Here is a 12994-nt window from a genome sequence, read left to right as displayed (position 1 = left end):
ATCTAAGTTTGTTTATGGCCGATCCAGAAATGCCCCATCCCCCCCCCCCCCTTGGACCAGGACCAGTTTTCACATTTTAATCTTCTTTTTCGAAGTGCATGGTCAAATTTTCTACAAATTTGCCAGGTATTATTGCCAGTGCCATAGAATATAAAAATAGATGCCATACCAAAAGGTCATCAACATCACCCAAAGTTTGCTATGTTCTTCTTGAGTACGTGTAGGAGTTCCCAAGACTAAAGAAAAATTTAGATCGAGCAATAGCGAAGCTCATAGCACGGAAATGGTTAAAAAGGAAGATTGCATAGGCGGTTTGTTCGTAAAAAGAGATATGTTTATTATAAATCTTTGCATGCTCAACTTCGCACTCTAAAGTCCAGTAACCCTAAAGATTATTGGAAGTTTCTAAATGTTAAAGGTAAGAGAAAGAACATTTCTGTTAAAATACCTATAGACGATTTTGTGAAGCATTTTCAGGATTTGGCTAAAGTGCACCTTATTGACTCAAATCATGAACAGTTTGGTACAGGTCATTCATGTGATATTAATAATGAAGAATTAAATAGGAAGATATCGAAGGATGAAGCTGTTAAGCAGATAAAAAGGCTGAAGAATAATAAAGCCCCAGGTGCTGATTTAATTTTGAATGAATTGTTGAAAGGTAGCTCTGACTCTTTAGTGGAAATAATTGTTAGTTTCTTTAATCTTGTTCTTGAAACTGGTTTGATCCCTTCTGATTGGTCGATAGGAATGATTAAACCTTTGTATAAAGGGAAAGGCTCACCAGAGTCTCCTGATAATTATCGAGGCATTACATTATTAAGCTGTGTTGGAAAACTGTTTACAGCTGTCTTGAATGAGCGTGTAGTGAATTTCATTGAAGATGATTATTAGGGGAAGAACAGGCTGGTTTTAGGTCTGGTTATTCTACACTAGATCATATCTTTACTTTGCACTGTATTCTTGAATGGTACTTGAGAGTTAAGAAAAAGAGGTTGTATTGTGCATTTGTTGATTACAAAAATGCTTTCGATCTGGTTGATCGATTATCACTTTGGTCTAAGTTACTTAATAACAGTATATCTGGGAAAATTCTCTCTGTGATTATTAATTCATATAACTCAGCCAAGTCTTGCGTTTTTCTAAATTGTCAAAAGTCTAGCTTTTTTTCAGAGTAATGTTGGTGTAAGACAAGGGGAGAATCTCTCTCCTATTCTTTTTGCTTTGTATTTGAATGATTTTAATGATTTTCTTCGAAAAAGTTATAAAGGTCCAGATAATCTTTGTTCTGACATTAGAAATTCATTTTGCGAAAATGGAATGGATTATTATATTGAATTGTTTTCTCTTTTATATGCAGACGACACTGTTGTGCTAGGTGAGAGTCCGCAGGAGCTCCAACAAGCTCTTGATTCTCTATTTGATTATTGTCGTATGATAGTCAGTAACAACAAATACTTATACAATATTTAAAGGACATTTTATTCAGCCAGTGCCAACAATTTGTACAGATAAAAACATGAAGTAGGTTTTGTGGGTCTTTGATAAAACTTTGTGAAAGCATTCACATTACTCAGAAAAGCAGTTTTGATATGAAACACATGTCATTTTAGATCATTTTCATAAAACTCACTTGGAATTGAAAATGAATGGAATAATTGATGGGATTACTGTCTAAGTCATTGTTCAATATTTTGCATTGCCGACTCATATAGTATAAATGCATTTACCAATAAGGTGAAAGCCCATCCTGTTATACTGCATACTTGTACAGGGGATGTCTAGTTGATGCACGAAATTCATCCCAACATTTACCCTCAAACATAAAAACTGCAGAATAGTAGAAAAAAGGTAAGAAAGATACACATACCAGCACACACAGAGACCTGAGTCAAACCAGCCAATGCTAGTACAAAATACACTAGGGCAATACTGTATCTTCATACTACCCTCTTTAAAAAAATTGAGTGAGGATTATTACTTGTACATGGTAGTTGAATTAGAATTTGGGCATTGTTCTTTCTCTTTTGCTAAAGTGGACTTCAAAGAGTTAGTATGAATGTGTGCAATTCCCTATTACTGTATAGATTACAGGAAAAGTAAAAACTGAAAAATTTGATTGCCATAACAACTGTTATTTGCTGTCTTGCTTTGATGGGGTTTTCTATCCAATGATAGTTAATGCATTTTCCAGCGGGTCAGTCTGAGGTTTTCATACCAAGACAGCAAGTGATTTAATATGACATATAGTTTGGTTCCTTCAAGGATTCACTTTCTTTCATTCAAATCTCAGCTTCTACAAATTTGCATCATAGGGAGTGAGGTATTACCCTCTTCCCCGCCCCCTCCCCCCCCCCCCCCCCGAAAAAAAAAAAAAAATATATATATATATATATAATGAAGACAAATTAAATACATGTAATAAGATGCCTACAACAGAAAATAGCTGAAATAAAATGAATAAAAAGAAAGCAAAAAACAAAAATGGCCTGAACATTACTCTCCCATCCATTTTGGCAGTCAAATCGTTGTTACATAGTAATTGAATCCTTTCTCATTGCATTCTATATGTCTGGTTTTTGTACTTACATCTCATTTGTTTTTTGTTTGTTTTCAGGTACTGTATGTCCAGAATAGTTACACAGATCTATGTATATCATAGCACATGGTACTTTCCAAGTTAGTCTTACAACAAATTTGATGTGCATTGCAAAGAGTGCTGCATTTAGAAATGAAAAGGATAATTTATATGTTGGTGTCAAAACAGACATCTTCTTTGTGACTTTGTTGCTATTTCAGTGGTTTGCAGATAATTATGTCAACAAATTTTGATTTGCACATCACTTAAAGGGGAATCCAGTCCAAATATAAAGTAGTCTGATAAAAAAATGATAAAATCCTATGGGTTCAATGGTAAAAATTAGACTGAAATTAAATGAAAAAATAAGGAAGTTATGACATTTTGATATTTTGCTAATTTCTGCAAAACAGTTCTTGTAGAGAGGATATGAATATAATGCAAATGAGTGAGTTAACCATGTCATAACCTCACAATTTTCCATTGATTGTGTAAAAAAAAAAATGAAGAAAATTCAATGTTTCTGTTATTTGAAGTCTGAAACAAGATGTTATTCCAGGGTGAATAACTTCAGAATAGTGATCAGTTAGATATACAACCTGTACCAGGATTTAAGCCTTGGGCATAATTGCGTTTGAATGAAAAACTGGAAATTTCAAAATTTTATCTAAAAACTACAGTATATGGCAAGATGTGAGGTGACAACATGCTTACTTTCCCATTTGCATATTCATAGTGATCCTTCAAGAACTGTTTCCTGAAAACTTAGCAAAACTTCAAAATGTCGTAACTTCCTTATTTTTCACCCGATTTCAATCAAGATTTTACTGTTGAACTCGTAATATTTTACTCTTTCTGATCAGACTAACTTATATTTGGATTGGATTTCCCCTTTAGAATTACAACTGAAATTACAATTGCTTGTACTTTAAAAAGCAACACATCCATCTTGAGATAGCTTACTATCATGGTTTTTGCCACCAGTAATTTTTAAATGTACAAAGTCAGACTAGAAAATGATAATCATTTTAATGTGATTTTCTACTAAAAGTCTGTACGCTTTGGTTTTGCCTATTACATTTGTTTTTGCAACTGATTGACAAACTGCCCTACATCGACGTAAATAAGCACTGAATTGATCAGTGTTTTAGTAGTAGCCATGATAAAAAAATCATGGGCGTACATACTCGAGCAGGATTCGAACCTACGACCTCCTGATCACCGGACAGGCGTCATCTCCACTAGACCACCGAGCTTTCGCCCGAAAGCAAGTGTTGGTTCTAATCCATATAGCATGCAGCGGGTACTGCTACTGATGCCTTTCTGGTGATCAGGAGGTCGTAGGTTCAAATCCTGCTCAAGTATGTACGCCCATGATTTTTTATCATGGCTACTACTAAAACACTGATCAATTCAGTGCTTATTTACGTCGATGTAGGGCAATTTGTCAATCAGTTGAAATGAAAACATCTCGACGGAAGTAATTCATGAATTTGAATACATTTGTTTTATCTCTTGGGGATGTAACTTAAGTTGAACTGTTATTTTACTATGGGTCTTGCCTCTAGTAACTTTGAAATGTACACAGACTGTAATAATGTTACATGATTATCAACAAGTATGTATACCTTGGTTTTGCCTTTGCATTTATTTTATCTCTTGGTGGATATCATTGTAACTGAACAGCAGAATGTTATTAAAAATGTTCTAAAAAAAAAAAAAAGCACTGCTGGTGCACAGACCATGTTGCTTCCATTCCTTTTGTAACTTTGTCATTAACTCCATAATCACAGTGAAGACCAATTTAATCACATACCTCACATCAATATCATACTATCATCTATAAAATACTGTAAAAGTGGATACTTTTGCATGACTAATTTTTTGCGCTTGGCCGGGTAAGGTGAGTTTTGCATGTTTTACATTCCGCTGAATTTAGATATCGACTAGAACCAATCTACTAGAACATATGGCCAGCAAATATATGCATGTGCTTGTATTTTCGCGCTTGTTTCTGGTTGCGTGAAAATTTTAACACCATGGAAATTTCCACTTTTATAGTAATACAAACTGCTAGAATTCCTTGCACAGGATTTTTTTCAATGTATAACAAAGCCACAAGATGCTGGCCATGTTAAATTTTGCAAGGCCGCCATTAATCCCAGTGCACAGCATTTCCCCTGTCTGGATCTCCATAGTGACGTATGCTCATCTGTTTTATCTGTCTCTGCTCACGTCTCAGATGGACATAGAACTTGATCACATCAGGATGGGCACGTACACAGCTAGCCTCAAAGTCCAGTACACGTAGTCCTTGCAAGCTAGTAGCCCTGGAGAGGGCGACATATGCCTGGCCACATTCAAAGACTCGAGACAGAGATATTTCCACACAGTCCAAAGACATTCCCTGAACAGGTTGAAGAGTTTGGAAAAGGGTGACATGAATACTAGTACATGAGAATTCCATTTTATGTAGAGTATTTGTAGTAAGTATCAAATTTTGGTCCACAACAGTGTAGATTTCCACATCTTCAGCTGGTGAGTTAACAGGCCCTGCATGTGCAGATAACCGAAGCATATCTTACATATTGGTAAGATTATCCTCACCATCAATCAAGACCGTTTGTCCTGCCCATTGTCAAGATTACACAATGATATTCATTTTTCCTGGCATTTTTAACCCACCGAAGACTAGTCCTGAGTACATTTGGACAAGCATCTATGGGAAATGCATACTAAAGCAAAATCAGCTGGTTCTCAGTGGGTTAGTGCATGACAGCTGCATTGAATGCAACATGAAGCCTATGAGTCAATTTTTTTTTTAAAAGGAGTACTCTGTACATGAGGGATTGCAGATAAAAGTTATCAGAGAAAACCTACATGTTTGTCACCCAGCCAGCATCGATCAATTTTGGTGTGCAGTAGTACTACACCAGGAGTTGGCAGTACACCAACAAATAGAGTAACTTTAGTGAATAGAGAAAAATCAAACATACAGAACCATAGAATTCCATCAAAATCAGCCATACATATTGAAAGCTGTTAAGGTTTTAAAGAGTTTACATGTCTAAGTTTACCACGGTGATTGTGGTAAGAATCGTAGGATTTGCAAATTAGATGCCACTGACATACACACATATTTCTATTGCACATCCCATTTTAGTATGAAATTGTGAAGGAAACAACCTCTTGCATCAAATGTGTGCACTACAACAATCTAGAAACGCTATTTTACGGAAAAGGTTGTAGTTGCTAAATAGTTGACAAAATAAATACGATTTTTAAGACATTGCGTGCACAAACCAATGGAAGCACTGTTAGTTGATGGCATAATTTTAGCTGAACTGCATACATAATTGCAACTTCATGTATTGATATTATTCTGTGCAAACATGAGCAACTAAATTTCCCACAGTCTTCTTGTTGAATGTCTGATTTGTTGAAATGTCTAGCATTGCTTCTGATATGTCTGTTCATGCACTGAGCCGACTTACTTGACTCTTGTGAATGGAGATAGCCCAGGCCAACTTGAGAGGAAGCTGTCTTCTGGTCAGAATGATCGACGGTCCAACGCAGACTGACCAACGCTCTGGACGGATCACCACCTCCAGGCCGGACATGAATCTCACTTTCGGGTTGCCTGAGATGTGGCCAGACAAAATTAAGGTCTGTTTGTAAAGTTTGATGGGCAGTATACTATTAACCACAAGGATTTGAGCTACAGAGTGGACTCCCGTTATAACGAAGTCCTTGGGACCAGCAGTTTTCTTTTATTATATCGAAATTCTTTATAACTGAACAAATAAACAATAAAAATACAAAGACTGGATAATGTTCCAGCCTGAAATTTTACTTTTTTGTAACCAGACTACAACTTTGACATAAATAAAAAAAAAAATTATTGTAAATTGATACACTATGCACAAAGTATTGATAAAAATATAGGTCTTGCCACATATTGCCTTCTTTAATTTTTTTTGTTTTTGTTTGAATGGTTTTATCTTCATATATACATATGTATTATCAATGTCTAAGATTTAGCTGAACACATGTGTTGTATTTTCAAATATTTCTCCTTTTTAAAATAGCAACATAAATAGGAATATCAAAAAGTTTTAGTTGGTTTTCTGTCACTATGCTATCCTATCAAAGGCTTTATAAAACGTCATGTCAAGTTCACCTTGCATTCCAGCTTCAAAGCCAGTGACCACACCCCTGGCACCGTTAACGAGGCCTTGCTGGACATCTAGGTTCTTAGCAAGCATCACCTTAGAAGGAAGACAAGCATAAAAGTTGAGAAAACAAGAATAGATTTCTGATGGATAGTCCTATATATCTATGAAAAAAATATATACATAATGATAATCTAATTTAATATCATATAATATATATAATAATATATAGCAAGATATAATGATATATAGTAATACATAATAATATAATATTATATATATATATATATATACAGTGTATATATGTATACATATATATATGTCAAATGTGTCCTCCTTTTCCTTGTTTGAATATTGCACATTTATAAACACTCATAGGAATTAGTGTGGTGACATTTTCTGCCTTTTTTTTTTCCCTTGTGGTAGCAGAAACCAGTTTCTTATATATAACCTGCTTTGTTAATGCCCGCTACTCTAATTGCCATACATTTAACTTGAGAACTGTAATTATACGAAGCACCACTGCATGCTGATGTACATACAATTTGTACCTAATTGTCTTCCTTTTGTCAGTATGTCAGTGGGATATGTTGAAAACCACTGCACAAAAGGTGGAAGGTTAAAACCTTTACTTGCCTCACAAAATCGCTCAAATGTAGTCTGTATACGACATCTCTTATCTGCTTTTATAAGCATGACAGGTGGAAATCTGGGATTCATCTCCAGACTTACTGAATAACAAGGAGATGACGTCCAATGGTTTGTACTTTGATAGAGAAAAAGTGCGACAGATTCTATGAGAAATTTGCATCATTGGAGACTTAAATAGTGTGATTTGAGAGCTGAATTCAGCATTATTTACTTTTGTAGTATGTAGTGCCAAGTAAGATTCCTTTCTGTGAGATAGCTTCTTCATGATAAACATATGACTGCTATCTCAATTCTCTGTCATGACAGCTGGTATAAAACAAAGTGTGTTCCAGAATTTTTGGTGAACCACCTCAGGGTCAAGGAAATGCCTTATCCTGTCACTTTCCTATTTTACACGGTATTCTGTCTCAGGCTCAGTCTACGACATTTACACATTGTATATAATTGAAGGGGTTGGTGCAATAGTGCTAACACACAATTTGGTCAAAATTGAGTTACATGCATTTTCATAATCCTTATCCTTCACCCTAACCTCCGTGAAAATATCATATTTGAATTCAACCAAAACGATGGTAAAAAATGCATGCATTCATGTTTTATTAATGTACAATGTATGGACTTTCCAAAGATTCAACAGCAATTATCTCAAAATGACTATTGTGTGGGTTAGCACTATATTGCACTGACCCCTTCAATTGTTAGTTGATGCCAGGAAAACATCACTTAGGGGGGTTCAAAAAAGCAAAAATGAATCACCAAGAAGGGAGACACTTTTCTCTCAGACTCACTTACAGCTATGCGGCTCATGGATGATGCTCTGCATCATTATTAGGTTAAATCCCCGCCCCCCCCCCCCCTCCTCCTTGAGTAGCAAAAAGCTAGATCTGCCCCTGTCATGTACCCACCAGAGTTGATCAAATTAGATTTTTTTCTCCCCTTTCACTGTGGACATATGCAAAGTGAATAGTGTAAGGCCTACCTGGGCTCCAATCTTGAGGTCAATCCTCTGCCTGACTGGACATTGGTTGTTGAGCTGTTTGACCAAAGCTGGATCACTGTCCATCGCCTCATAGACACGCACATCACCTGAGATGACCAACACATAGACAGGACATGTATGAGAAGGGAAATACGATACCCACTGTACTGACACTGAACTGGGATGTCAATTTGAATCTTGTCCCAGCCATCAAAGTTGGCACATTAGGAAAAGAGGCTTAACCTGTTGAGGACGAGTCCCGAGAATACTCGGGCAGGTGTCTATGGAAAATGCATGTTATAGCAAAATCAGTTTGTCCTAAACGAGCTAAATGTTCTATGTTGAGATCCAAGCCAAGAAGAATTGTGTCATTCAAAGGTCCATGCAGCAGAAGAAAAAATAAGTGTCAGCCCAGTAGTCCTCTTGTTGGGGCTCAAGATATACTTTTTTCAAGGAGTGTACAGTAATTGTACATGTATCTTCTACACACTCTAAAATCAAATGATTTGGGTGTTTGCTTTTTTTAAAATATTTTTTATATGCTTTTTTTTTAGTCATTAATCTTAACTCTTTTACTCTTGCAGGAATTGCTGCAGAATCATTAAACACTGAAGTAAGATGATAAAGAATGAAACCAACTGTGTGCTGAATTCTCTCTTCTTTCATATTGATTTTAAATACAGTATGTGAGAACTTTGCTTTCCTCTTTCTCTCTCTCTTGAATTTTCCGGGTGTTCAAACATGATAGAGGTCTTACAGTTTACCATTGGGAGCAGTGATTGAAAAAATGTTTGAGATATCACATTTGATGCATATGTGAAGGTCAGTTGTATCACAAAACATCCTACCATTTAAAAATTTCCTAATGAAGCCTAAGATATGAGGAGATATCAGTTTCCTTTCCGACTAACCATAACTGTAGACAGTTTAGTCTGGAAACATTGTTATTATAACTATTGTTCACATCTTGTGTCTAATAATACTTAACATTCATTACACTGATTCAAATTTTTACATATATGTGGTTTCTATCCCTAACTCACATTTTAGAACTATTTTGAAGCACTAAACCTGGGTTTTTGTTTCATCTGCAAATGGTAAATTATGTCTTTAAAACGACAGAAAACAAAACTATATGTCAGTGACAGACTAACCCTGTAATTTGTTGAGATGCACATTGTTGAGTTGGTCTACATCTTCTTTGTGGGTGCAGAGCCTTGTGGCATGAATGCCTTCCCTGTCCACACAGTGCTTGGCCGTAGCAATCAAGCGGTCACTCACTTCCTGTGGACAGCTGCAAGGAGACATAGAGAACAGAGAAAAGATTTCTTCAACTACTGTACATTGTCAATCCTGGTTGTTTGTAACATATTGCCTACTGACACTAAAAGACATGTATAAATTTCATGGGTGATGAAAGATAGGATAATTCCGATTAGACAAAGAATATCCAATTTTTCACCTTTTTCTTAGTGATATATTGCAAGAGTGTGAGGGCATGGATACTTTGCTATCATCTCATGTGAGGAATTTTCAAAACATGTTGGTGCACATACGTTATATAATCACATTAATATCAAAACACACTGGAAGTTTTACTGAAGCTATACAGCTGTCACCATGACACAATTTAAATGCAGTCTATACCACGTTTGAGTAAACCTTAGTGAATCAAACACACAGAATGATGTGGGTTTTATCCAAAAAAAAAAAGATATTTATGGAATTTCAAAGTTCTACGTGATTATGATTTTAGCTGCAACCTCATGGAAATATGATGAGGCGATGTTGTCATGACTTTTTCTGCACTCAAATCAACTCAAGAATAATGAATAGAAAACATTGTTATCTCAGCTAATTAGCACATCTTTGCAACCATCATCACTATTTGGTAAAAACATGTGAAACTTTGGAATTCCATAACTCTCTCATTTGAAGTCTGGTTTTAGTCTAAAAAAAAGAAAAGCCTCTACAATTTTGTTCGTCTGTTTTTGTGCTTCCATTCCTCATTAAAGCAAACAACAACTCGAACATGATGTGGAATAGTACTGTCAATAATGCTACACTGACAGTATAGCTCAACAACGTGAACACAAAGGCATCTCTTTCTTAACAAGACGAATTGGTTTTGACACAAGAATCTCTGCACTTCTTCCATAGATTTCATCTCAACTTACCGGCCCACCCTGATCTTCTGTAGAATGTCGATGAATGTCTGGTCCTTCTGCCGTTTGACTTCCATGAGTTCACAGTTCACCTGTACACATCGCTGCCAAGCTGGGGACTGAAAGAACCATAGATTGATCAGAAAATGTAGTCCAACAAACAAAATACTGACGGGAAATGGAAATTGAGAAAGTGATGAAAATACCTTATTGAAGACTACTAGCTTTATTGTGAGTTTATTACAGCTCATTAGACAGTTGTTGTGAAACAGGATTTGTTTACAAAGCGCTCTTTGTTGAACGTGTTTGGTAATCACAGTCAGGAATTCGGAATGTTTTAGGTATTCATGAGGACCATGTCACCGATGTATCAGAAATTAGTGTCTAGAATTAATGTAGTCCCTATTTGTTGTACGTAATTTGGTATATGTAGTTGGAAAATGGAAGGTTGGATTGGTGCGTTTAGAAATAGGAGCGAGAAGAATAATTTTCATAATTTTGGGAAATTTTGTTGTAAACAGAAATAGAGAGTAGGAGGATGAATATTAGTCATTTTCCAGGGGTTGAGTTGCACATGAATGCGCCCTTTGTGCTGGTCGTATGTACCGCGGGAGATTTGGACACTTGCACTGCACACTGCACGACACACATCACTTCGCACTCTTGCACCGTAGGACATGCAACCTGCCGCAGTGGGTTGAGTCTGGCTGTTTTCTGCCTGTAATTTTTGTTCATGGGTGAGATGTTCAGCCCTCCGGTACTGGTGTTCTCATGTCTGAGGATGAGGGTTCATACTTCCAAAGAGCGAGTTGCTACCTGACTTAGGGATTTTTTTTTTTTTTTTTTTTGCTGATTTACTGACACCAATAAAGTCAAGTGAACTACAATCCTGCGTCCACTCATTCATTTGAGTCCTGGGGTCTATCACCACATCATCACAGCCCCCTCTCCACCTATCCACGACAATACCATGAATATGACTTATAACTATGATAAAGATATTTGTTCATTATCTTTCACCGAGTAATTACTCAGAGAAACTGTAAATTAATCTAAACATGATGCCTCACAAGCAACCAACTCCAACATCCAAAGCACCAACAGACAGAATATCTTCTTATTGCAAAGAGAGTAAAGTATAAGTGTATTATAAGTACTCATTGATACAAAAGTTCATAGATGTATATGAGCTTGTTACCATGAAACAGAACTTCTGCTTCTCATCTTTCTTGACAACAGGTGGAAGTTGAAGGAAATCTCCACACAAAATGAGTTGGATGCCACCAAATGGCTGGTCATTACGCTTGATAGCCCTAGCCACAGCCTGAAACCAAAAACGAAGAAGAACATAAGTAGTCATCCCATCTTACATACTATTATGGCTTGTTCCATTGCTTCAGGATTAACCCTAACTAGGCCGGGGGGGGGGGGGGGGGGGGGGGGGGGGGGGGGGGGGGGGGCCTCCGAGACCCCCCCTCGACGTTCCGTGCGATGTATCACTAACATGAAAAGCTATCGCCGCAACGTTTCATTACTTTTTTTTTTCGAGTCTCCCGCATCTTTTGACACCAAATTTGCGATGCCCAGGCGCATGGTTCCGAAGTTGCGCATAAATATGTCCGTGCATGACAGACCAAAAATTGCTCAAAAACGTGAATTCGTGTACAATGTCAATGCAAACCAAGGGCGTACCGAGGGGGGGTGTTTTGGGTGTTCAAACACCCCCCTTTGCCAAAAGGGGGGTGTTTGAGGTGTTCAAACACCTCCCTTGGGCAAAAGGGAGGTGTTTGAGCTGTTCAACACCCCTCTTCAGCAATGTTTAGATGTTGACAAATGAAACAAAAGCTGTCTTTACCGCTTTTATTTCCGTTTTGAATTCCGCCTTTCCTTTCTTTTGTGTTCATTTTCTCTCTCTCTTCCTTGTTTTATCTTAATGTTTGTGTGGACGATGACACATTATGGAGTTACATAATATACGCACTAAAGAACTCGTGTACAGTACGTGTTAATACTACGTTACCGCACCGCGCGCGAAGCTGACGCGCAAACAGTAGACATTCCCGATCCCTACCTTGCTTTCTGACCGAATCGCGGAGATACACGTACATTGCGCAAAATGTTCAGCGTTTACCGGTATTATACCGTACGCGGTACCGTAAATTGTATATGATGCATAATATTATGTGTGTACAATGCATGCTGCGCTGCAGCCTATTATAGGCACATTGCATGCTAAGTTAGTAGTATCAACTACCAACAGTAGCCATGGTGGCGTATCTAGGGGGGGGGGGGGCAAGGGGGGCACGTGAAAAAAAAACGAGAAAAAGAAGAAGAAGAAAAAAAAACCGACGAAGAAAAAAAGAAGAAGAAGAAAAAAAACCCCTCGCCCGGACGGGGGGAAGGAGAATGGGGGGGGGGGGGGGGGAGGGGGCAGAAAACCAAATCAAAC

At 37.2% G+C, this 12994-nt stretch overlaps 1 protein-coding gene across 1 annotated transcript; it reads right to left on the bottom strand.

Annotated features, from left to right (window-relative positions):
* Nucleotides 1-4733: 4733 nt before the first annotated feature.
* On the bottom strand, nucleotides 4734-12653 carry LOC139724669 (ATP-dependent DNA helicase PIF1-like). The gene is made up of 8 exons (XM_071635798.1): nucleotides 12630-12653; nucleotides 11744-11869; nucleotides 10558-10664; nucleotides 9535-9674; nucleotides 8381-8487; nucleotides 6759-6846; nucleotides 6073-6218; nucleotides 4734-4985 (listed from the first exon to the last, which is right to left on the bottom strand). Exons 1-8 carry the CDS (start codon nucleotides 12651-12653, stop codon nucleotides 4734-4736), a joined length of 990 nt encoding a protein of 329 aa, XP_071491899.1.
* Between the last annotated feature and the right edge of the window lie 341 nt (nucleotides 12654-12994).

The sequence above is a fragment of the Diadema antillarum genome, unplaced genomic scaffold (genome assembly GCF_040938485.1).
Source record: "Diadema antillarum isolate AM-2024a unplaced genomic scaffold, OU_Dant_1.0 scf00000226, whole genome shotgun sequence".
Classification (NCBI taxonomy): domain Eukaryota; kingdom Metazoa; phylum Echinodermata; class Echinoidea; order Diadematoida; family Diadematidae; genus Diadema; species Diadema antillarum.
This window is presented reverse-complemented; position numbering and strand designations above follow the sequence as displayed.

Bases quoted from the DNA above. Each gene is read 5' to 3' on its own strand.
- LOC139724669 (XM_071635798.1), bottom strand. From the start codon at position 12,653: ATGTACGTGTATCTCCGCGATTCG. The intron at 11,870-12,629 runs GTCAGAAAGCAA...TTTTGGTTTCAG, and splicing joins ACGTGTATCTCCGCGATTCG to GCTGTGGCTAGGGCTATCAA. The intron at 9,675-10,557 runs GTAAGTTGAGAT...GTCTCCTTGCAG, and splicing joins CAGAAGATCAGGGTGGGCCG to CTGTCCACAGGAAGTGAGTG.